The sequence below is a fragment of the Nelumbo nucifera genome, chromosome 4 (assembly GCF_055504915.1).
Source record: "Nelumbo nucifera cultivar China Antique chromosome 4, China Antique-T2T, whole genome shotgun sequence".
In the NCBI taxonomy this organism is placed as follows: domain Eukaryota; kingdom Viridiplantae; phylum Streptophyta; class Magnoliopsida; order Proteales; family Nelumbonaceae; genus Nelumbo; species Nelumbo nucifera.
This window is the reverse complement of record NC_142652.1, coordinates 92045958-92068338: the sequence shown is the minus strand read 5'-3', so window position 1 is coordinate 92068338 and position 22381 is coordinate 92045958. Positions and strand designations below refer to the sequence as shown.

The following is a 22381-nucleotide window of genomic DNA, read 5'->3' as shown; positions in this document are numbered from 1 at the left end:
TTTTTGTGTTTTTAATAAATATTTTAAAGTTATAACATAATTTTACTATAATATTTAAATAATTATTATATGTTTAATTGAAACTTTCTTTAGATAGATATAGATGAAGAGTGGGGGAGAGGATAAATAGGAATTATAAATAATTTAGGAAAAAGTGAAAGATAGTTAGTTTCCTAAAAAAAAAGAGATGAAAAAATGAGAAGAAAAGAGGAGATAAGCCATGTTAAGTGGCAACTCCTAGTGCTCTTAGAGGAAAGAAGGGACTGATGACATGGCAAGCTCTACCTCTATTTTAATATATATATATATATATAGAGAGAGAGATAGATAGATAGATAGATAGACAGATAGATAGAGAGAGAGAGAGATTTTATGAATAAAACAGTAGTTGTTTAATTTTCCTAGGAAAGAAAAGAAGATAAAATGCGCTTAACTAGGCAAATGATCAGATGTAAAAAACGAATGGGGCCTTGATTCCAAAAACTTTTTTTTTTTGAGTTTTGAGTATGGGCTGCATCTTTTGTGGGGATTAGTTCTTATAGACAATCAGTTTGGAGATATGAACAAATTAATATTTCTTGTATTGAGCATGAAAATTAAAAAACACACTTCAATGAAAAAAAAAACAGAATAAACAAATCATATTACTAAAACTAGAAGATAAGAAACAAAGATTACATCTTTAATTAATTCTGTAATTTTCCAGTTTTATTCACCCCAAATTAATAAAAAGAAAAAAATTAATTAATTTGAACAACTCTTCCACGAACGGTGAAGAAGAAGCAGCGGTAGTAACGGTCCCAATACATCCATATCTCATCGCCTGCGTTCAGTTCCCTTCTCCTCACAAAGTTCTCTCTCCAGTTGTCATTCAAAACGTAACACCTGCTGGCAGGCCACATCCTCAACGTCAACTCGTGATCCGAACTTGTATCCAGATCTTTGATTTCTACTCGCGTGCCTGCCCCGTTATTCATCTCCTCCACCTGCTCACCTTCCATGAATGGGAGTACGTGAACTTGAACCAACGCCTTTTTTAGCATAAGCCGAGAAAGGTTGTCTACATCGCTTATCGTCAGCGTCTTCTTTAATACCCAGGGATCTTCGTGCAGCTTCAATTCTGTCGATATACCGAAATGATCATCGTTTAATCCTCGGGGGCGATCATGGTAGCGATTCATCCTTTCAACTGCAGCAGGGTCGATCCGGAATAACTCATCACTTTGATCTCCTCTCTCAGGGCGGTTGTGTCGTGGATTCATCCTTTCATCAGCTGTGGCAGCGTGGACAACGGGGAATATGATTTTTTGTAGATTCCCGTTGTTGCTCTCCTCGCCGGCAAAGAAATCAGAGAAGGTGACTTGTTGTGCTTCAGTAGAAACTTGGTGAGAGTAAAATAATCCAACTGAAAGGGAAAGGGAAAGCCATTCCTTCATTCCTTGGGTATAGTCGAAGAATCAGCCGGCAACTTTTTTAATTCCATTGTCGAAACCCCTGCAGCTCGATCTGACTTCTTGATACTTCACCTTAGAATTATATTAGGACAGTACTGATCGGTCGCTCAACTCAAGTAGTATTTCTACTTTCTTGCTCAGATAGTTTGTTTATTTCCTTGTGAAGATCTGGTGCTTAAATACACAAAGCTGCATGCTACTTGTATTCATACTCAAACTCGGTTTCCTAATTTCACTTAAACTTTGGATTTAGAAAGTTTCTAATATTCACTTATTTCCTTTGTTTGGAAGGATTACAAATGCAAATTTGTAGAGTGCAAAACGAACATCTCATGTTATTCTCTCACAAAACCTTTCCCTTCTCCAATTTTGCAACTCATTTCTTAGATTTTTGCAAATCAAAATCATCACACGAAAATGTACTGCCACCATTTCCAGTCTCGGCGTTTAGCCCAATGGCAAAAAACATTGAATTGGACAGTAAATCTTTAACTGGACAATGTGATCATTTAGGGCTGTCAACGGGTTGGGACATGCATGGTAGAACCGGTCCCAAACTGACAAGAAATGCTAATAAGGTCTTAGAACCGATCCGGGATTATAATTTTAGACCCAAAACTGAATCAATCGATTCTTGGGTCCATTTGGTCAGACCCCATGGAATTTATTATAATAAACCTGCTGAAAATACCACACATTGGCTCAAGTCGGATCTGAATCGGTTTGGGATAGGGTAGAAGCGGCCCTGACCCAATTCAGATCATCAGTCTAAATCCTGGAACCAAAATCAATACAATCAATTCAGTCCGGTTGGGTCCATGGGGTCAGACCTGAAAGGCCTGATTATAATAAATCTGCCGAAAATATTATACATTGGCCCAAGGCGGATCTGAGTCAGTTTGGGATTGGGTAGAAGCGGTCCCAACAGACTCAGATCATCAGTCTAAATCCTGGAACCAAAACCGATACAATCAATTTCAGTTTCATCGAGTCCATTAGGTAAGGCCCAACCCATTGACAGCCCTATGATCATTAAACCGTTTGACTTGAACAACAGTTCACAATTTTATAAAATATATTTAAATTATTTTCTAAGACTTAAAATAAACAAAAATAAAATAAAATTATGATATCTCAGATCTGCGAGAGAAGGGGAGAGAGAAAGAACAAGATAGGGAGAGAAAGAGAGTAAGCGCAGTTGTCCAGCAAGCCATTGTAATGTGGGTTCCTCTTTTCTTTCCTTCTCAACCTTCTCACTCTCTTTGTCTCTCACTATATATATAGATAGATAGATAGATAGATAGATTAAGATGTTAAGTACACATCTATTTAGGGCCTGTTTGTTTTTTGAATTTTGAGATGAGGGAAGTTGGTCAATGGGTTTTTAGTTCCCATGGACCAAAATGTCCATGTTCTTTTTTTCAGATTTATATGGGGTCTATGGAAATTTTTTTTCCTGGGTATCACTTTCCTGTAACAAAATTGCCTCTATTAATAATGGCCTTTTATGGCTAAAACGGTCATTATCTTATTTACCTAAGAAATAAAAAAACATGGATAGATATACTTATCCAGATAAGTGTTTCCTGAGAAATATTTACCCGGATAAATAACTTTCCAAAAAACGAATGGGGCCTTAACTCAAATAGTCTGTTAATCCAGAAAATAGAGACCAAAGCATGAAAGCAATTCTGTTTACGGATCGTTTTTAAAACCTTGGTTGGATATATAGGATTTGTGAGCATTGAACAATAAAGATATATATGTTAAAAATTTTAACAAATTATATACTTAGTCGGCCCAAGAAAACTTTAAATTGCAGTCTGAAGTTGCAGTGTTTTACCTTCACAGTACACACAAATTCATATGAGGCTGTCTTTGATATTGGATCACTGTGCATTTTAGAAACAGAAAGCTCAAAATTTATGTGAAGTTATGTTTGACTTCGACAGAAATATAATCCTATTTCTGTGTTTTTTTTTGGTTTTCTGAAATCTGAAACCAATAAAAAGACGATTAAAAACTAGAAACATGTTTAAGGCTGACTTGGTATTTTGTGTACAAATGGGAAATTTTTATAAATCCTCGTACAAGTACTTCTTCAAAGCTCTTATGGATGCATCAAAATCTACATTCAGGTGGAGTTGGCAAATAGAAATATGTTGGGCAAATTGTTAATTCCAATTTGTCAACAGTGGGGCAATGGAGGATATGTGTGTCATAGCTCATAGGTAGGTGTTTTACAAAATTAAATAAATGAAAATTTGTAAAATGGAGTACACCATAATTTTCACAAATATATTTTTATTTTGAAAGGATTGACTTGGACTACTATTTTGTGTTTAATGCATAGATCGAAATTTTCTAAACCCTATAAACCCTCAAGTTTTTCTTTAAATCCCTTATGGATTACAGAAAGCCATATTCAAGTGGACTCGGGGTCCAAAGTATAAATAAAAATCATTATCATCCTAACCTTATCCTAAATATTGTGAAAGTTCGGTTTCGTGAACAAGGGCGGAGCTAATATTTTTTGTAGAGGGGGCAAAAAACTAATAAACATCAATGAGGGCCAAAAGCTTCTTAACATGAGCAGGGGAACCGAAATAAAGGCAAGATTTAAAATGGGCATTGTGAGGTTTTTCAAGGCACATGGGGGCCATGGCCCCCCTCTACCACTCCTGCCTCCGCCCTTGTGTATGAATCCTGTTGTCATTCTGTTCTATATTTAATGTTATGCCCATTATTAAATTATGAGTATTTAAATCATTTCTTATTATTTCAATTAAGGTTTTTAAAATTAAATCAGACAACAAACTGTTTAGGGGTCTGGTTCTTGAGTTGAACGGTTTAATCATTCGAATCAAACAAATGGCCTGTTTTGACAAAAAATTTAAAAAAAAAAATAAAAAACAGCCAAAAATGTTGTTTGAATCGATGACTCGACCACCTGGGTCAGCTGTTCACTGACCAAATCAATGGTTTTTGGCAAAAAGACGGTTCTAGGATGAAACAGAACCGGTCAAATGACCAATTTCCGGTTTTTCGGGTCCGATTTTGAAGACATTGACTTCAACCTATGTCCTTTTTGGTCTGCTACTAGTTCTTCTACCCCTTTCAACTTGCAAGAGAGATAAAAATAAGAGATGGAAACTAACATTCATTCAATCAGAATTTTTAACGGAATATCTATTCCTTTCAAACCACATAAGAAAACATGTTTTTATATCTCCATTCTCATATCAAGAAAAAAAAAAAAGAAAAGAAAAAGAAAAACCTAGATAGCCATGAATATGTTTTCAAACCAAATGTCTGACTCAATTTTCTTGAATTCATAATATACCAAAATCACTCAATTTTATAGAGCAAAACTTCAATATTTTTAACTACGGTTCCTTTCGTTCCTCCATGATCGCTTGGATTCTCCCCATAACCTGTAAATAAAATATAACAGAGATGGCCATGATAGCAGAATATCTTGAGTCATGCCAGTTCTTTTAAATCGAAATTCTAAGGGTAAAATAAAAAATAAAAACGTCTTACAACAAATATTCAATTCAACAATTCCTATAGAAGCAGAAAGAATTCTTATCATATGTTTATGGAAATTAGAGGGTGCAACCATAAAAGAAACATATTGGATTTTCGTGATAAAACGTGGAGAATGCTCTGTTTTCCGTAAAAACAAAGGGTAGAGAACAGAGATTTGATATGACAACTTTGTTTATTTTCAAAAATCATCTTAATCAAGCTACATTTATATATAACATCTGTTCTGTGCAATTGACATCAACTTGGATTGAAATATTGTCTTCATCATTGACATGATCAAAGTGAGCTTTCTTTCACAGACACCAGAGATAAAGAGAGATGAGAAGGTGGGTGATAGGCTCTGGTTTATCCACATTGGATACAACCCAAGATTTTCCAAAGCTTGCGCGTTCTTCTACTGATTTTACCCACCATCTTTGGGACAATGAAAGACATGAACTGGAGGAAAGGTTGTAATGGCATCACAGGCGACGCTGACACGGTAGCATTCCCTCTTGAAGAAACAACCTCTTCACTGTAACAACTGCCGCTCTTGCGCAGGTAGAAGTTTCTGGTCCCAACATCCCCAATCTTCTCCGTCTTATCGATACCTGCCAAAACACGGGATTCAAACTATAGTTCGCAATCATAGGTCGAAATGCTTTCGCTTGATTAATTCCCAGTTTCCATGATCGAAGAAAAGGAAAGGCAGAGCTTACTTTCAAGGCTGAAGTAGGACTGAAACAACTCGAATGAAGAAGCGGCATTTCCATCTAGCAGAGGGCTTCGCCCTTCCTCGTTATACCTGTGAGCGACAAGCCTTATCATCTCTTCTACCGTCGAACACAATCGGACCATGGCCCGGACCGGTCCCGGACTTCCTTCCACCGTTACATTCACCACCACCTTCGCATCCTTGCTGTAGTTTCCCTGCAGAAAATGCCCAGAATTCTGGAATTTATTCTTCAATGAATTATTGATCAAGAGAAAAGATGGAATTGCAAACTAATGGGTGTTATCTACCTCTGTATTATCATGAAAAGATGCCGGAGATGAGAGGGGAGATGTTGTCTTGAAGATGTCTACACATGTGTGGGGCCGATAGAGTAGAATATTGGTGTTCGGCCAACGGTCTTCTTCGTCGTTCAAGATCAATCCCGGAGCCGCGGTCCAAAGGATTGGTTCCGATGAGCAACGCTGCAGAATTTTGATGGGCTTTGACGGTTTCGATCGCCGAGGAGTCGGAGTTCGCCGGTGAGACGACGCCCGGGGTTGCGGGGGTCTAATTTTCCGGCCTTTTACCGGAGTTAGACTCCGGCGACTTGTGTCCGACATAGAAAGGGAGATCAAATTTGGGAGGATGAGGCCGTTAGGTTTTCAGTTTTTAGTTGGAAGAGGGGAGTAGAGTGGGCTGCGCTGAGTGCTGACTCGCTGGTTTTGGGAGTTGGGAGTTGGGAGTTGGAAGTGGTGAACGGTAGTTGGATCGGAATTCAGAGGGTGCGTTTGGGTGTGAATCCGAATTAGGTGCATTTGTTGGGTATTGTATGTAAGGGGCTATTTAAAAGTTTATGAAGTCAGAGGTTCGAGTGGTTGTAGCCTCTCCTGTGAGGCCCGTGGGGCATATATACTTGATGCCTATTAGGTGTGATCATTTTCGGCCCGGTTCGGCAATATATTATATTTATTATGTATCATAAATTATATGTAATTAATATTATTTATTCTTTATACAAATATTTTATATTAAATATTTGAATGAACTCACATGGGAGAAAATTATTTATTATCCGGTTGTCCCTTCTTAGATAGAAGAGATAGAAGAAGGCTTGGGCCATTTAGTTTCCGCATTTTTTATGTTTTTCTCTAACTTTTGCTATCTATCTTTCTTTCATAATTAATCTACGATACTTTTTTACAATTTTTATACTATTTTGCAATTTTTGGCACTTTTTATATTTTCTTTTTTCTCTTTTTTTTTTTTTGTAAATTCTGCTATTCGTCCTACAATTTTTATGATTTTCCGTAATTTCTGTATTTTTCTATTCTGTAGTTTCTGTTTAATTTTCTGAGTTTTATCATATTTTGTAATAACAGTTTTATTAAATTTGAGAATGGAATGGAATGGAAATTTTTTATTTAATTAGGTTAGAACGATCTACATTAAAATGAATTGAATTGGATTGGATTGGATCTCGGTTATTTGTAATATATTCATTCATATTGGATCAGATCCGATTGAATCAAAACCTGATCCATTGACAACCCCACTTTGAAAGACTTCATCTCTAATTTTATCCTTTCTAGTCCAATCTCTTTATCCCGTTAAGTTCAAACGAGTCAGAAATGAAACCATTTGAAGGAACTTAGTAATAATTACACTGTACATGATAAAATGAGAGAAAGTTGACTAAGATTTGTTTACTGCAATACCATTTATAGTTGAAGGGACTGACCCACAAAGACATGGCCAAAGTAGAAAGTAAAGATTCAAGCGCCGACCTCTTATAGTTGTCGCTTGATGTTTAGATGATGATGATGTGACTTGTTTGGGAGGAGAATATGGAACCATTGATTAACATTTGGGACACTTGACAAGGATTCAAAGGGAAACAAAGGGCTGAGAATCATGGTTTTTAAAATCGGATTGGACCGGACGGTCGGATTAGAAAAATTGGGAATCGATATGTTCTGCCCCAGAACTATAATTTCTTCAAAAATTGTTGATTTAGTCAATAAATCGTTGACCTGAGTGATCAAACTGTTTAAATTGTTCAAACCAACAAACGGTTTTGATAGTTTTTAAAATTTTTAATTTTTATTGTCAAAATGAATCGTCTATTCAATGATCGAACCGTTTGACCCAAAAACCAAACCTCTAACCTATTTATTAACAGATTCAGTTTTAAAAGCCTTAATGAGAACTATAATACTGGAAATATATGATATAGAAAAAGTTTACGACCACACGACCAATCAGGTGATATTAATCAAAATCCATGGTAATGATAGTGTATTGATTGGTCAAAGCTTAGACTAAGTACCATGTCTTTCCCGTACAATAGATTTTTCGAAAAACAAATCAACATAGAAAAGAATTGACGACATAAAGCAAGAAGAGTATCCCCATCAACTTTTTTTCGCTACTAGCTAATGTGAAAAGAAATTTAGTAGTAATCATTATTTAATATAGTTATTAAAATAAAATCAAGGCAAAATCACAAACTTAGTTTTTTTTCATAACTCTAATGTACAAAGATTATTACAACTTTGAAGAACAATTAATTACATGATAAATATTCTAGTCAATAATTATCAATAATATAAAAAAAAAAGAAATCTAGAGAGTAGATAATCACTTCTGTTAGTTGGATAAACATTATTTGTCTTTTACTTTTTACTTTCGTGTAGAATTTTTTATTGTCGGTCACAAAGGTACAATAATGGGTCAATTGAGAATTACGTGAGAGAGAAGAAAGAGATGGTATGATTGTAAATAGTTAAATATTCAATAACAAGTATAAAAGAAAAACAATATTATAATTACATTTGTCCCCCATGATAGTATTATTTAAATAATTAGAAATTTAGTGTCACATTATATAATAATATAAATATATAGATACTTAGTAAAGAACAAATTTTAAAAATTTATAAGGATAATTTTGAAAAACAAAACTTACATCATGGAGAAAAGGGAGAGCATGAAACTCTCTCTTTTATAATAGGTACTAGCAAAAAGGCCAATGCTAAGCACGAGTAAAGAAGATAAAGAGAAAAGTAAACAAAAAACTTAGGCACTACCTTCTTCATGTAGGTGAAAGGTCGATGCTCAGCATAAGACAACAAAGACTATTAAAATAATATTATAATATTATCTTATTTATTTATATATTAATACGTCAAACATTTTTACTTAATATTATCTATCAAATTTACTATTTCAAACATAAACATATGATAAAAGTTATAAAAAATCACACACATTAGGCCTGGGCTCGAGTCCATGGGCCTAAAATTATGACCAAATTCGACTTAATAATGGCTCGGGATGGGTCAGCCCGTTGGGCTAACCGACCCATGAACAAGTTTAGGTAGACCCAACCCATTGATAACCCTAATCTAGTTACCTTTTTTGCTAGTAATTATAGTTTGTTAGTAAATCATTCTTTCTTAACTAAATAAATAATTTAAAAATAAAATAAAAAAGCAGAGAAGTACAGACAGGCCCAATGCACATATCTAATTTCCACTACAGAGGTATAAACATTCAAAATGTGAAAATCCCCAACTCTATACACTAATGCTCGCCTATGAATTGGCATCAATTCCGAGCTGGCACCCACCCCAACTATACTTTGTCCCTAAAAATTCTGACCTTGGGCTGAACCGACATTCTCCTAATAAAAAAGTAATAAATAAAAATAAATAAAATACTCTAATTTTATTAAATAAATAAATATTTAGATAATGCCGACCTCGTAAGTTCCCTCGACCTCTCCCCCAAGGTTGTCTCCACCTTCAATGGCCGTCAGTATACTCCATCCCCACTCCTTGATCTTTTCATCCCCCTGCTAAGAGCCTCCCTAAAACCCCTCTGGGCGACCACATCGATCCGTCGAGCCCAAACTCCCCATGGTCTCGAGGAATAATCAGAAATGTAAGGCATCGCCTGAAGCTCCCCCAATCTGTCACTCCGATAGCGAGAAGTAGACATCGATCGACGATAGTGGAAGCCCATTGTCCATTGTTCGATCGATGGTCACGGATTGTCTTTTGCAGCAAATTCCCTTTACGTTAATTGACTCAAAAGCTCGAGAACAACCAGATGGCAACGGTGGCAGAAATGTCGGCTTTGCTCAAATTGGGATGGGAATTAAGTCATAGAGGAGTTGGGGTTAGAGGTGGCGACTGTTATGTTTGTGCCTTGAATTCTTTGTGGCGACCCACTTAATGAATCCACTCCGAATTGATTTGAGAAAAACCCGAAGGAAAATTTTCATAGTGGTTTGTGGTGGATGCGTAGGGCTTAGACCCGACCCATATTCATCTTATAGGTCCGAACCGAATATGAAGAGTCATGTATTTCGGGGGTTTTCTCTCTTGTATACAGAAGTCTGAGTCTTGTGGGAGTGAGAGTGAGACATTGGACGTATTTGGGGCTTAGGGTTTTCTATGAGAGCACAACTCTATATTTCTTCTCCATTACCTACTTCATAGTGGATTTCTGTTCCTCCTTCGCCCATGGATATAGGCTATAAGCCGAACCACGTAAATCTGTGTGTTCTTTGTGCTTGCTTTCTCTTTATCTTTGTTTTATTTTCATTTGAGTACCATTACGAATCTGTTTTCTTGGGTTTTCATGCAACAAACTGGTATCAAAACCCTATTTTTCATTTGGCACTTATAATGTCATCAATAAAGTTTGATATTGAGAAGTTCGATGGTAGCATCAGTTTCAGTATTTGGCAAGTCAAGATGCATGCCATCTTGGGTCAATACAGACTACACAAAGATCTGTACGGGAAGGAGAAAAACTGTTCCTATTTTGGATGGCTAAAGGTACACCCATAAAATCTCATTGATGAATTTAACTCTATTATCATGGACCTGCAAAATATTGATGTTAAGGTTGAAGATGAAGACAAAGCCCTTTTGTTACTTTGTTACTTACCACCCTCGTATAAGTCTTATAGAGAGTTTCTCATCTATGGAAGAGACACCATTAGTACAGAGGATGTTAAAAAGGCATTACTCTCTAAAGAGGTGATTGATAAATATTTGACTATGAATAGGGTGATAGTCAAGACTCTAGATTGTTTGCAAGAGGGAGGTCTAAGGATAATGGCTCAAGTATTAAATCTAAGTCTAGATCAAAATCTAGACATAAGAACTTGACCTGTAACTACTGTCACAAGAAAAGGAACATTAAGTCAGAATGTTATAAGTTGAAAAATAAAAACCAAAATGAAGAAAAGAAAACAAAAATAACTCTACAGAGGCTACTGTGGCCGAGGATGAGAATGTGGATATTCTCTTAGTGGCAGATGATAGAACAAGATCCAAGGATGAATGGATTCTGGATTCAGGTTGTTCCTACCATATGTGTCCCAACAGGGACTAATTCTCCACCTACAAATCTATTAATGGTGGAGTTGTATTGATGGGTAATAATGTCTCCTGTAAAACTGTGGGAAAAGGAACAATTTGAATCAGAATGCATGATGGTGTTGTGAGAACATTAACAAATGTACCGGACTTAAAGAAAAATTCCATCTTTCTTGGCACTCTAGATGCTGAAGGGTGTAAATATTCAGCTGAAGGTGGAGTTCTGAAAATCAATAGGGGTGCTCCTGTTGTGATGAAAGGCATGAAGATAGGAAGTCTGTATGTGCTGCAGGGTACTACTATCACAGGTTCAATTGCAATTTTACATCATCTCTATCTGAGTCTGACACCACCAAGTTATGGCACATGAGGCTAGGACATATGAGTGAAAGGGGACTTACTATGTTAAGTAGGAGAGGCCTTCTTTGTGGCGAAAGTATAGTAAATCTTGACTTCTATGAACATTGTTTTTTTGGGAAACAGAAAAGAACTAGTTTCAGTACAGCCGTTCATAGGACAAAGGGCACTTTGGATTATGTTCACTTAGATCTATGGGGACCTTCACAAGTTCCATAAAAGGGTGGTGCTCGATATCTTCTTACCATCATCGATGATTACTCCAGGAAGGTATGGGTTTATTTTCTGAAGCATAAGAATGATGTATTTGTGACTTTTAAACATTGCAAAACTTTGCTTGAAAAGCAAACAGAAAAACAGGTCAAGCGGTTGAGAACAGATAATGGTTTAGAGTTTTGTGAAAATGAATTTAATGAGTTTTGCAAAAATGAAGGCATTATAAGGCATCGTACTGTTGTCAAAACACTGCAGTAGAATGGAGTTGCAGAACATATGAACAAAACTCTATTAGAGAGAGCAAGGTGCATGTTGTCAAATGCTGGTCTCTCAAAGGATTTTTGGGCGAAAGCAGTTAATATGACTTGTCACCTGGTAAATCGATCTCCATCTACAACCATTGAATGTAAGACTCCAGAAAAGGTATGGTCTGGCAACCCTCCTAATTATTCAACTTTAAAAATATTTGGTTGTTCAGCATATGCACATGTTAATGAAGGCAAGTTTGAGCCTAGGGCCAAGAAGTGCATATTTCTTGGTTATGCTTAAGGTGTGGATACAGTTTGTGGTATCCTCATCCTAAATCACCAAAATTCATAGTTAGTAGAGATGTTACTTTTGATGAATCAACTATGCTTAACCCAAGAAAGGAGTCTTCAAATTCTTATGATGTAAATAAAACACAAGGTTAAGGAAAGATGGTGGAGTTAGAAGTTAAAAGTGTTTTCTCACCTTAGCTTACATCAGTCCAGGTGCCCATTTCTACTGAGATAGAAGAACATGTACAAGAGAAAGAAGAGGAACAGTATTCTATTGCTACAGGTGGAACAAGGAGAGAGATTAGACCTCCCCAGAGATATGGTTATGCTGAACAAATTTATATGCATCAATCCGAGGGTTTTGTTGTTGAAGGGATGAAAGACCACGTTTGCTTGTTAAAAAAATCTCTATATGGCTTAAAACAATCTCCTAGGCAATGGTATAGAAGATTTGACTCTATTATAGTGGCTCTTGGTTATTCTAGTTGCAAGTATAATAGTTGTGTTTATTTCAGGAAACTTGTAGATGATTCTCTTGTTCACTTGTTGCTTTATGTTGATGATATGCTCATTGCAGCAAGATTAATATCTGAGATCAATAAATTAAAAACACAGTTGAGTGGTGAGTTCAAAATGAAAGATTTGGATGCAACAAAGAAAAATTCTTGGCATGAAGATTCAGATGGATCGAAAAGTAGGGAAGTTGTATTTGACTCAATAGAAGTATGTTGAAAAGGTATTACTCATATGCCCATTTCAGACTTTCAGCAAATTTGTCACCACAGACAGATGAAGAATAAAAATATGTCACATGTTCCCTACTCCAGTGCAGTTGGGAGTATTATGTATGCCATGGTTTACACACGACCTAATATTTTACATGCAGTTAGTATGGTGAGCAGATATATGTCATGTCCTAACAAGACACATTGGCAGGCAGTGAAGTGGATTCTTAGATACCTGAAAGGTACATCAGATACTTGTTTGGAGTTTGGGAGGAGTTGTGACAGTTTGATGGGTTATGTTGATTCAGATTATGCGGGTGATCTTGACAGGAGAAGATCACTCATAGGTTATGTATTTTCTATTGGTGGTTGTGTTGTTAGTTGGAAAGCTACTTTACAGTCTACATTTGCTTTATCTACTATTGAAGTTGAGTATGGTAGTGACTGAGGCAGTTAAAGAAGCCATTTGGTTGAGAGGTTTGTTTGGTGAACTCAGTTTGGGTCTAAAGGTGACTGTTGTTTACTGTGATAGTCAGAGTGCTATTCATCTGACTAAGGATCAAATGTACCATGAGAGGACAAAACACTTTGACGTGAGGTACCATTTTGTTCGTGATGTTGTAGAACAAGGAGATATCATTGTGAAGAAGATTGGTACTGCAGATAACCCAGCTGATATGTTAACAAAGCCTCTTCTTGTGGCTAAGTTCAAGCATTGCTTGGACTTGATTGGTGTTTGCAGCATTTGAGTTTTCCCATTAGGGCTTTTGTTGGAGAAGGTAGAGGGAAGTTACTATTCAGTGATGCTTGAGAGAATTCAAGCTAAGGTGGCGATTGTTATGTTTGTGCCTTGATTTCTTTGTGGCAACCCGCTTCATGAATCCACTCCGAATTAATTTGAGAAAAACCCGAAAGCAAAATTTCATAGTGGTTTGTGGTGGAGGCGTAGGGCTTGGACCCAACCCATATTCATCTTATAGGTCCGAACCGAATACGAAGAGTCGTTTATTTCAGGGGTTTTTCTCTCTCGTATACAAAAGTCTGAGTCTTGTGGGGGTGTGAGTGAGACATTGGGTTTATTTGGGGCTTAGGGTACCCAACCCATATTCATCTTATAGGTCCGAACCGAATACAAAGAGTTATGTATTTCGAGGGTTTTCTCTTGTATACAAAAGTCTGAGTCTTGTGGGAATGTGAGTGAGACATTGGGTGTATTTGGGGCTTAGGGTTTTCTGTGAGAGCACAACTCTATATTTTTTCTTCATTACCTACTTCATAGTGGATTTCTGTTCCTCCTTCACCCATGGACGTAGGCTATAAGCCAAACCACGTAAATCTGTGTATTCTCTGTGCTTGCTTTCTCTTTATCTCTATTTTATTTTCATTTGAGTGTCATTACAAATCTGTTTTCTTGGATTTTCCTGCAACAGCGACTAAGATGGAAAAATAGTAGTGGTGGTGGAGGATTTGGGGTTGGAGGTAACAACAATAACAATGGCATGATTAGATAGTTGAGCAGCTCAGGAAGTAACCAGGAGTTGAAACTCAAAGAAGGTAAGGTAATTGTGTTAATAAACTTTAGGGCCGGGCCGGGAAATGGATGTTAATAGGTAAATTATGAAATGGTGAAATTGATGCAGCATTCCGGTACTTCAAGAACTCATAAAATCGGCCAACCAAACCAATGGTGCATGTGAAAAATAAACATTTGTGTTTTGAAAGGGAGAACCATATTTGAACAAAAAAGTATATAAAAATAGAGCCTAGATACCATTAAGAAGCTAAACAAACTAACCTCTGAATGCCTAACTCCCCATGAAAATGGACTGTGCTTGGAGCTTGCAGACTTTTCACCCCATCCTTTATACTCGTATAATTCTGTAGATACATATACACACCTGGGCACCCTCTGGTACGATGACTCTAATGGAATGCTGCCACAGGTAACAACCTACAGGGAAGACATACAATGTATTACCTTTCAAGAATTTTATTTATTTTGAAAGAAATGGTAACTTCATTCAAAAGCAAGATGAAGAAACAAGTATTACTGATTTCAGAAACAAAACTGTAAAGCAAATTGCAAACATTCCATTGCAGAATTCGATCTATACTTGGATAGAGAAAATGAAAGAAACAGGTTTAAAACCTCACAACACAGAATACTCTTTTTCAGATAAAATAGAATAAAGATAGAGAGAACAAAACAGCAATTTAGGATCCAATAACTTGGTTTTGCCAGTAAACTAAGTGCCTGTTTGGGAGGGCTTTCACAAAGCGGATTCTGGCATTACAAGGTACGCCCCACGTGGAAAGCCCTCAAACCATGTTTATGAAAAAACCTGAAAAGCCAAAAATACATGCTCATAACACAAGAAGAAACCAACCATCCAGTGAAGCTATTCCTAGTAGCTTCTCCCAAATGGCTCAGTCAACTCAGCTCAAGCAACACTGTCAGCTAAGCATCATGAACCAGAGGTGGAGGGGAAAAAACAGAGAGTTCTCCGATTGAGAGGGATCTCTCCTTCAGGCGGCGTTGGTGGCGTACGTGGCGATCGACGGTGGAGGCAGGTATGATGGCGAGGGCGTTGGTGGTGAAGAAGGCCATTCCGAGGTGGAGGTTTCAGAGAGATTCCCAGGTGGAGGGGAATGATGGCGGGGGCGTTGGTGGGGAAGAATACCACTTCGACGTCGAGAAGAGCACAGGGGACTAAGCCGCGCGATGCAATGGGCTCTCCAGAACTTGCTCCGCGGCGGTGAAAAAACAGAGAGTTCTCCGATTGAGAGGGCTCTCTCCTTTAGGCGAAGTTGGTGGAGAGGTTTGCAAGAGAGAGGAGGGAAGCAGAGACTGTGAGAGACTGAGAGACTGTATAGACTGTGTAGACTGTCGTAACTTGTAAGAAAAGGGCCGCCATATCTGCGGCCCTGCCTGTGACTATGTTACACGCAACTGGATCTGTTGGAGCACAGGGGAGCCGGACTATGTTACACACGAGACTCTGCCTGTTAAGAGAGAGTCTCTGACAGACTCTCCTTTGCGAGACGTGACTGGATCCTTTGGAGGACAGGGGAGCCGGACTATGTTATACGCGAGACTCTCCTTTGCGAGAGATCCTCAGTTGGAGCACAGGGGAGCCGGACTTTGACTGTAGGATTAAGAATGAGTCCCTGCCTGTTAAGAGAGACGCGACTGGAGCACAGAGGAGCCGGACTGGGACTGTAAAATTAAGAGACTCTGCCTGTTAAGAGAGACGCGACTGGAGCACAAGGGAGACGGACGCGAAACTCTGCCTGTGACTTTACCCATGTTCATTTACCCTGTTCTTTTATTTTCCAAGCAAACAAGACAATGAAAAATCCATTATTATAAGGGGCATTTTTGTCTTATTCAAGTATTGCACTTGACAATTTTTTCCCAATGTGGAAAAATTATTTATCCACCCAGGAGATGAGTATCACTTATACCTAGGAAAATAAACTTTCCTGGGTCCTTGCATAAATATGAAAAAAGAACATGGGATTCTTGGTCAATGGGAATCAAAATCCAATTGACCAACTTCCCCCTCCCAAAATCCATTAAAAGAATGCCCCCTAAGAGAGAGTCTATGACACACTCTCCTTTGCGAGAGGATCCGTTGGGAACCAAGGCGGACGGACATGTGTCGAGCTTTACACGCGAGACTCTACCTGTTAAGAGAGACGCGACTGGATCTGTTGGAGCACAGGATCTGTTGGGAACCAATTTTTTGGTTTGGTTTCGATCAGTTCAGTTTTTCAGTTTTTTTGTTCACCCCTAACAAGGGGTGGGGCTGCCACTAGGGATGAATAAGGATGTGAATCCGGCCTGGATGAATAAGGCCCTATTTGTCCATGTTTCCACCCATTCCTATTCTTTTAAAAATTCTTGTACTAGAACAAGAATTTTATTTCTTGTTCCTCGGGATTAACAAAGGCGTTTGGCAAAGTGTTTTTCGATAACACATTTTTGTTCTACAAAAACAGGAATGACGTTTGGATAGCAAAACTATTTCTTAATATGAACAAACGAATTCAGATGATGGAAACTCGGCATCCGTTAGAGATGATTGTTATTGGAGATTAGTTTGGGTGAATATAGCTAGAGCAATGACAAGTAAAACAGAGCAATGACAAGTAAACAAGGTAGGAAGAGAAGGAATACACCTACCTATTTACATGAATCTGACCGGAAATGTCATCAGAGCTTTGTACCGTTCGCTTGTTGTCTGATTGTTAACGCAATAGGAGCCAAGGGAGTTCCCTCCTCTGAGATGTGCAGCGGCAATTAGGTAGTGTCGAATGAACGTAAGGTGGTTGTTTAGGGCTTGTTTCTATCATTTTGCATGAAATACCAAACATACCCCTTCTCTCACATGGGAATCAATGGCATGTGTTCGTTAATATGCATTAACATTGTGAGAACCATTAATTCTCTGGGAACGCATTCTTTGAGAGTGTTGATTTATCACTCCCAAAGAATGCATTCTTTGGGTGTTGTTCTCATGCATGAATAGCTTGTTTCTTTCTTTTTTTTTTTACCAAACACATTCCTACCCTACGAAAACACTAGGAATGATAGAAATGTTCTCACGGAACATTGCCAAACAGGACCTAAGGATGTGATATGAGACTCAACCAGACATGTCCTACACTTGGTACACCTATATTCAACTACGGATATTTCAACAAATGTTTCAATGCTGCAATGCCAGTTAACCAAAACTCAACTAAGACTGGTCCAACCTTAATCGATAGAATCAGGTCTATGCTGGTTTTCCTGTTAACTTGATCCACTGTACCAAAACTCAACTAAGACTGGCATATTCTGAACTTAGGGTCCATTTGGTTCACAGTTAAAATCAAAATTGGAGTCAGAATCCTTTAGAATTGAAATCGGAATGGTCTATTTGATTCAGACTGGAATGAGAATGGGAATTGAAATCAGCAGGAATGGGATTTTATTGCCAAGGAAGGGGGAGGGAATGACTATTCCCTCAAATGAAGGAATGCTATTCCACCAGGTATGGAATGAGAATCCGATTCCACCCAACCAAACAGTTGGAACTAGAATAGCCCATTCTAATTCCGATTCCAAACCCCTATTTCCGCAAATCAAACAAGGCCTTAGAGAGATTTAAAACGACACAAGTTTCCATTTGGCTTTACATAGAATGGAATTAAAGATGACCAAATCAATTTGTTTGATAGATAGCCCAAATTACCAAAGGCTTTACCTTCTATTATATATTCTGTATGATGGATTGGTTTGAGCATGCATTGCATCATAAATTGGACCATCTTTTTCACTCCTTCCATGGACACTCCATAGATGGACAGACCTGAACACTCGCCATGGAAGAAGCAAAATTGAATCAATTTCGAGTCCAAATTACTTGCACTTAGGCTCAGTTTGAAAGAAGTAGAAATACAAATATGTAGAATGTAAAATCTTGTATTTTATTTTGTAGGGTAAATAGCAGATTGGTACTCTGTACTTAGAGTCTAATTTCACTTTGGTACCCAAATTTCAAAACGTGTTAATTCAATACCTGAACTCTCCAACTGTCCCAGTTTAGTCCAAAACCATTAATTGCCGTTAAATGACATGTAAAAGGACACAAATACACTTCGAACCTCTTAATTAAAAGCGTATTGATAAAAGCAAAGGGATTGATGGTGGGTTTGAGGCAAACAAACCTGTGTAAACTCATGAAGTATATCTCTGTGCCTTGCTAGTTTCTGTGTTACAGAGGTAGTAAGTGCTGCAGATGTAGCACATCGGCTCATGGCATCATTGGTATCAAACAAAGATTGAATCAATAGACTTGGACCCAAGAGTGGGTGACCCAATATCTGCATAACCTGAAACATTTGTACAATCAACATAATAGACAACAACCAATAAAGCACTCTAAACAGCTCAAGCTTGAAATGGTTGAACAAGAAGCAGTATCAAGAAATTAATATAACCTCCTACAAAAACAATGCCATTTACATAATAAACCAAGCCCAACCGAAGCTTCATGTTACTAAAACTAAACACTAAATAAGAACGTACATAAGCTCACTATTTTCTTAATTTCCCCTTTTCCCCTTTTCATTTCATTTTAACCAGATTTATACCACAAACGAAACACACCAGCTTTGATCTCCCCATTTGGGTCCTACACTATTTCCAAATTCCATTACCCGACACTAAATTAAACGTTCCAAATATTCATGTACTGTAGCTATTGGAATTTAATCTTGAAGAAAATCTAATCTATGTTTTACAGAAACACGGATTGAAGGAAATAGATCAAAGAAGACATACCTCCTGCTTGGGTAAACCTTGCTCCGAGCTTAGCGTAGGAAGAGGACTTCACATTAAGATATCCCTTGGATCTTTCTGGCCTCTTTCCTCAATTCCTCCCAACCTGCCTCCTGCAACTCTAGATTTGGATCTGTCATTCGCAAAAGCAATCAACCCTAGACTTATCAGGAAAAGAACGTAGAGATCGAGAACAGGGAAGAAGAAGAAGAGAGGAGAAGAGAAATAATAATAGAATGGAGAGAGAAGTTAGATTGGTGGTGGGTTTGATGTTGTTCACCATTGCTTTGGTTTAATCTTGATTTTTAAGGAATATGATGATGGACAATGTTTTATTTTAAAGGGTAAGTTTGACATTTTTCAAATGTTTTAAATTGCACATGTCATCAGGTGATAAAGATAATTAATAGATTGCTAAGGACAATGATTAAACTAGCAGACTTCAAAAGTTTAAGTACTGGATTGACACCGTTTGAAATTTGGGTACCAAAGTGAGACTAGGCCCAAATACAAGATAATGATATGCAATTTACCCTATTTTGTATGTATTGTATTGTACATATTTATATTTGTACTCTTTTCAAATTGACACTAATACATACAATTATATACAAAACAATACAAAATACAAGATTTTGCACTCCACATATTTGTATTTGTACTCCTTCGAAATTGAGCCTAATTTCCTTTTTCATCATGCACTAATCTATTACCATGTTGGTAAGTCTGTCCCTAGGGTTGATCATTTTGGTGCGGACTGCCCTAAAAAATACCAAGCCTAGACAATTAATTTTCTTCTACACTTTGCGTGGTCAAGACCCACACTAAGCCCTAACGAAATGCAGGTTGGGCAAGGGCTAAGTAAAACTTAGGCATGCTCAGCCTGAAAACCAAAAAATCAAACCGAACTGAGAAAACCAAACAAAAAATGTGGTTAATCGAATCAATTCAATTTGGTATTTCTAAAAAATTGAAGGATTGGTTAGGTTTTCAGTTAACCTAAAAAACCAACTGTTAATCGAATCAACCGGTATATATTTAATATATATAACATATTATGTATATATGATATATATATGCATTATTTGTATAAATATATGCATATGTTATATTAATAATTATCTATTTATAATATATAATATAGTATATCATTTATTATTTATAATATGATATATTATATTTATTTATTTATTATATATGTTATAAATATTAAAAACCGGAGAACTAAAATTGAGCAACCAGTTAACTCGTGGTACCAGTTCGGTCTCAGTTCAAAGTATTGTAAAAACTGGTAGGACCGGTTCACTTCTAAAAAAATGCCCATGGTTTGGTTAATCAAACCGTGAGCACTCCTAGCCCTAAAACGTTGTTATTACACTATGAAAAACCATTTCAGAACCAACCTGGCCCATTATCATGTTTGTGTTTTCATCACATTATATGCATCTAATGACTAGGGATGCCAACAGGTCAGGTTCGGTATGAATTTACCTCAACCTGAACCTACCCGACCCAAAATTGAATGGAGAAGGGATACTAAACCTGCTCCACTCTGTCTCATATATAGTACACTTGTACTCAAATGACAGCCTAGGCCAAGAATACGATGAATTGGAATTTTCTCCTCATAGAGTGCACCTCACACCAACCTCATAATCTCATCCCACCATGTATTGGGAACAGCACCCCATGAATAACAATACAAAGTATGGGAGTTATTCCCGATATGTGGCTGGAACATGTTGTGAGGTTGGTCTGAGGAGCAGATTTGGACTCGAATATGATTAGGTTCTAACATAAACAGGTGTATCAGGAACCAAATGATATGTTATGGGGCATATCGTATCAAAATTTTGATATTTGGTTTTATATTCTACGAATTTGTATTTGTACTCCTTCCCAACTGACCCTAATATACAAATTGTTTTTGTTACATGGATTTGGGATCAACTTTGATTGTGAAAGATAGAAAGTGCAAGAAAGCGAACCAAAAGCTTTCTTTGGTACCTCCCATACCACATTAGATTCTCCACGTGTCCTAATGTTTTTTGTTTTCATTCTTTTCATACGTGCATGTGTAGCCATTTGGGGTCACCATGTTGCTCCTTCCATACAAGTACACATAACAAATCAGCAAGTGAAGATCATCCCTCTCCCACACCCCACATGTCTCTCCCTCATAACAAATATTGGATCATCCATTGCACCTGGATCTGATCTATTGACGATGGTTTAAGCAATCATTGACAAGAAAAGAAGGGAAGCTAGGTGATTCTTGTTGCCTATGTACTTTAGATCGTTTCTGTTGTGTGTTGTTGACTTGAGCAGTTCATTGTATATGTACTTATTATATAATGAACTAACAAGTTTGTTAGGGTATTCCATTTAGGACAACATGAGTATCAAACATTAGGGGCTGACTTGGTTGACAATGTCACCAAGACGGATGAAATAACATGCACATGTAAAGCTTGAGATATAAGTGGCCTAGCTTGTGCTCATGCACTTGTAGTGTTTACTTATACAAGAGGTAGGGTGGAGGACCTATGCAACAAAGCCTTCCACAAGGCCACCTATGCAAAGGTATACAATCACTTTAATCATGTTCTCCTAGGGTAGAAATACTGGAAACAAGTGCAATACCACCAAATTAGACCTCCCATAGTGAGGAAGAGGCCAAATTGACCCCCAACCTGTAGAAGAAGTGAAGAGGATGAGGCAGGCCCAGCATATCGTGCCCAACTAAAACGTAAGACAGTTAGGTGTTCAAATTGTAGTATGTTTGGGCACAACAGAAGGAATTGCAGAGCCCCTCCTCCAAATATGAACAGAGAGACTCTAGAGGTAAAATCACACAAGTCTCAACACAAAGAAACTTATTACCATCTATTTAACAGTGTACTAAATAGGGTATTTGAATTGTAGGTACAGAGGCATGTTGCTAATCAACATGATCCTACCCATACTACGAGAAGAAAAGTCTTGCCACCCAAGAGAGGGGTTATATCTACACAAGTTGTTGGTGATTCATACATGCCCCATCAAACTCCAATAACTTATGAAGTTGGGTCTTCATCAGGATTAGCAGTTGATAGTACAAGGGGAGGGTGTGGTAGAGGTGGTAGT

At 37.5% G+C, this 22381-nt stretch overlaps 1 protein-coding gene across 7 annotated transcripts; it reads right to left on the bottom strand.

Moving 5' to 3' along the window:
• Positions 1-5159: 5159 nt before the first annotated feature.
• On the bottom strand, positions 5160-19559 carry LOC104611221 (protein SHOU4-like). 7 transcript variants are annotated; one of them, XM_088902371.1, is made up of 6 exons: positions 19259-19550; positions 18643-18807; positions 14723-14878; positions 6009-12791; positions 5705-5915; positions 5160-5596 (listed from the first exon to the last, which is right to left on the bottom strand). In XM_088902371.1, exons 4-6 carry the CDS (start codon positions 6318-6320, stop codon positions 5352-5354), a joined length of 768 nt encoding a protein of 255 aa, XP_088758497.1. In that variant the 5' UTR covers positions 6321-12791; positions 14723-14878; positions 18643-18807; positions 19259-19550; the 3' UTR covers positions 5160-5351. The 7 variants fall into 7 exon arrangements, with proteins under 7 accessions (XP_088758497.1, XP_088758500.1, XP_088758502.1 ...); XM_088902374.1 differs by lacking the exons at positions 5160-5596; positions 5705-5915 and having other exon boundaries at positions 6941-12242; positions 12396-12425; positions 19259-19558; XM_088902376.1 differs by lacking the exons at positions 5160-5596; positions 5705-5915 and having other exon boundaries at positions 6941-12242; positions 12396-12428; positions 19259-19557.
• Positions 19560-22381: the final 2822 nt, after the last annotated feature.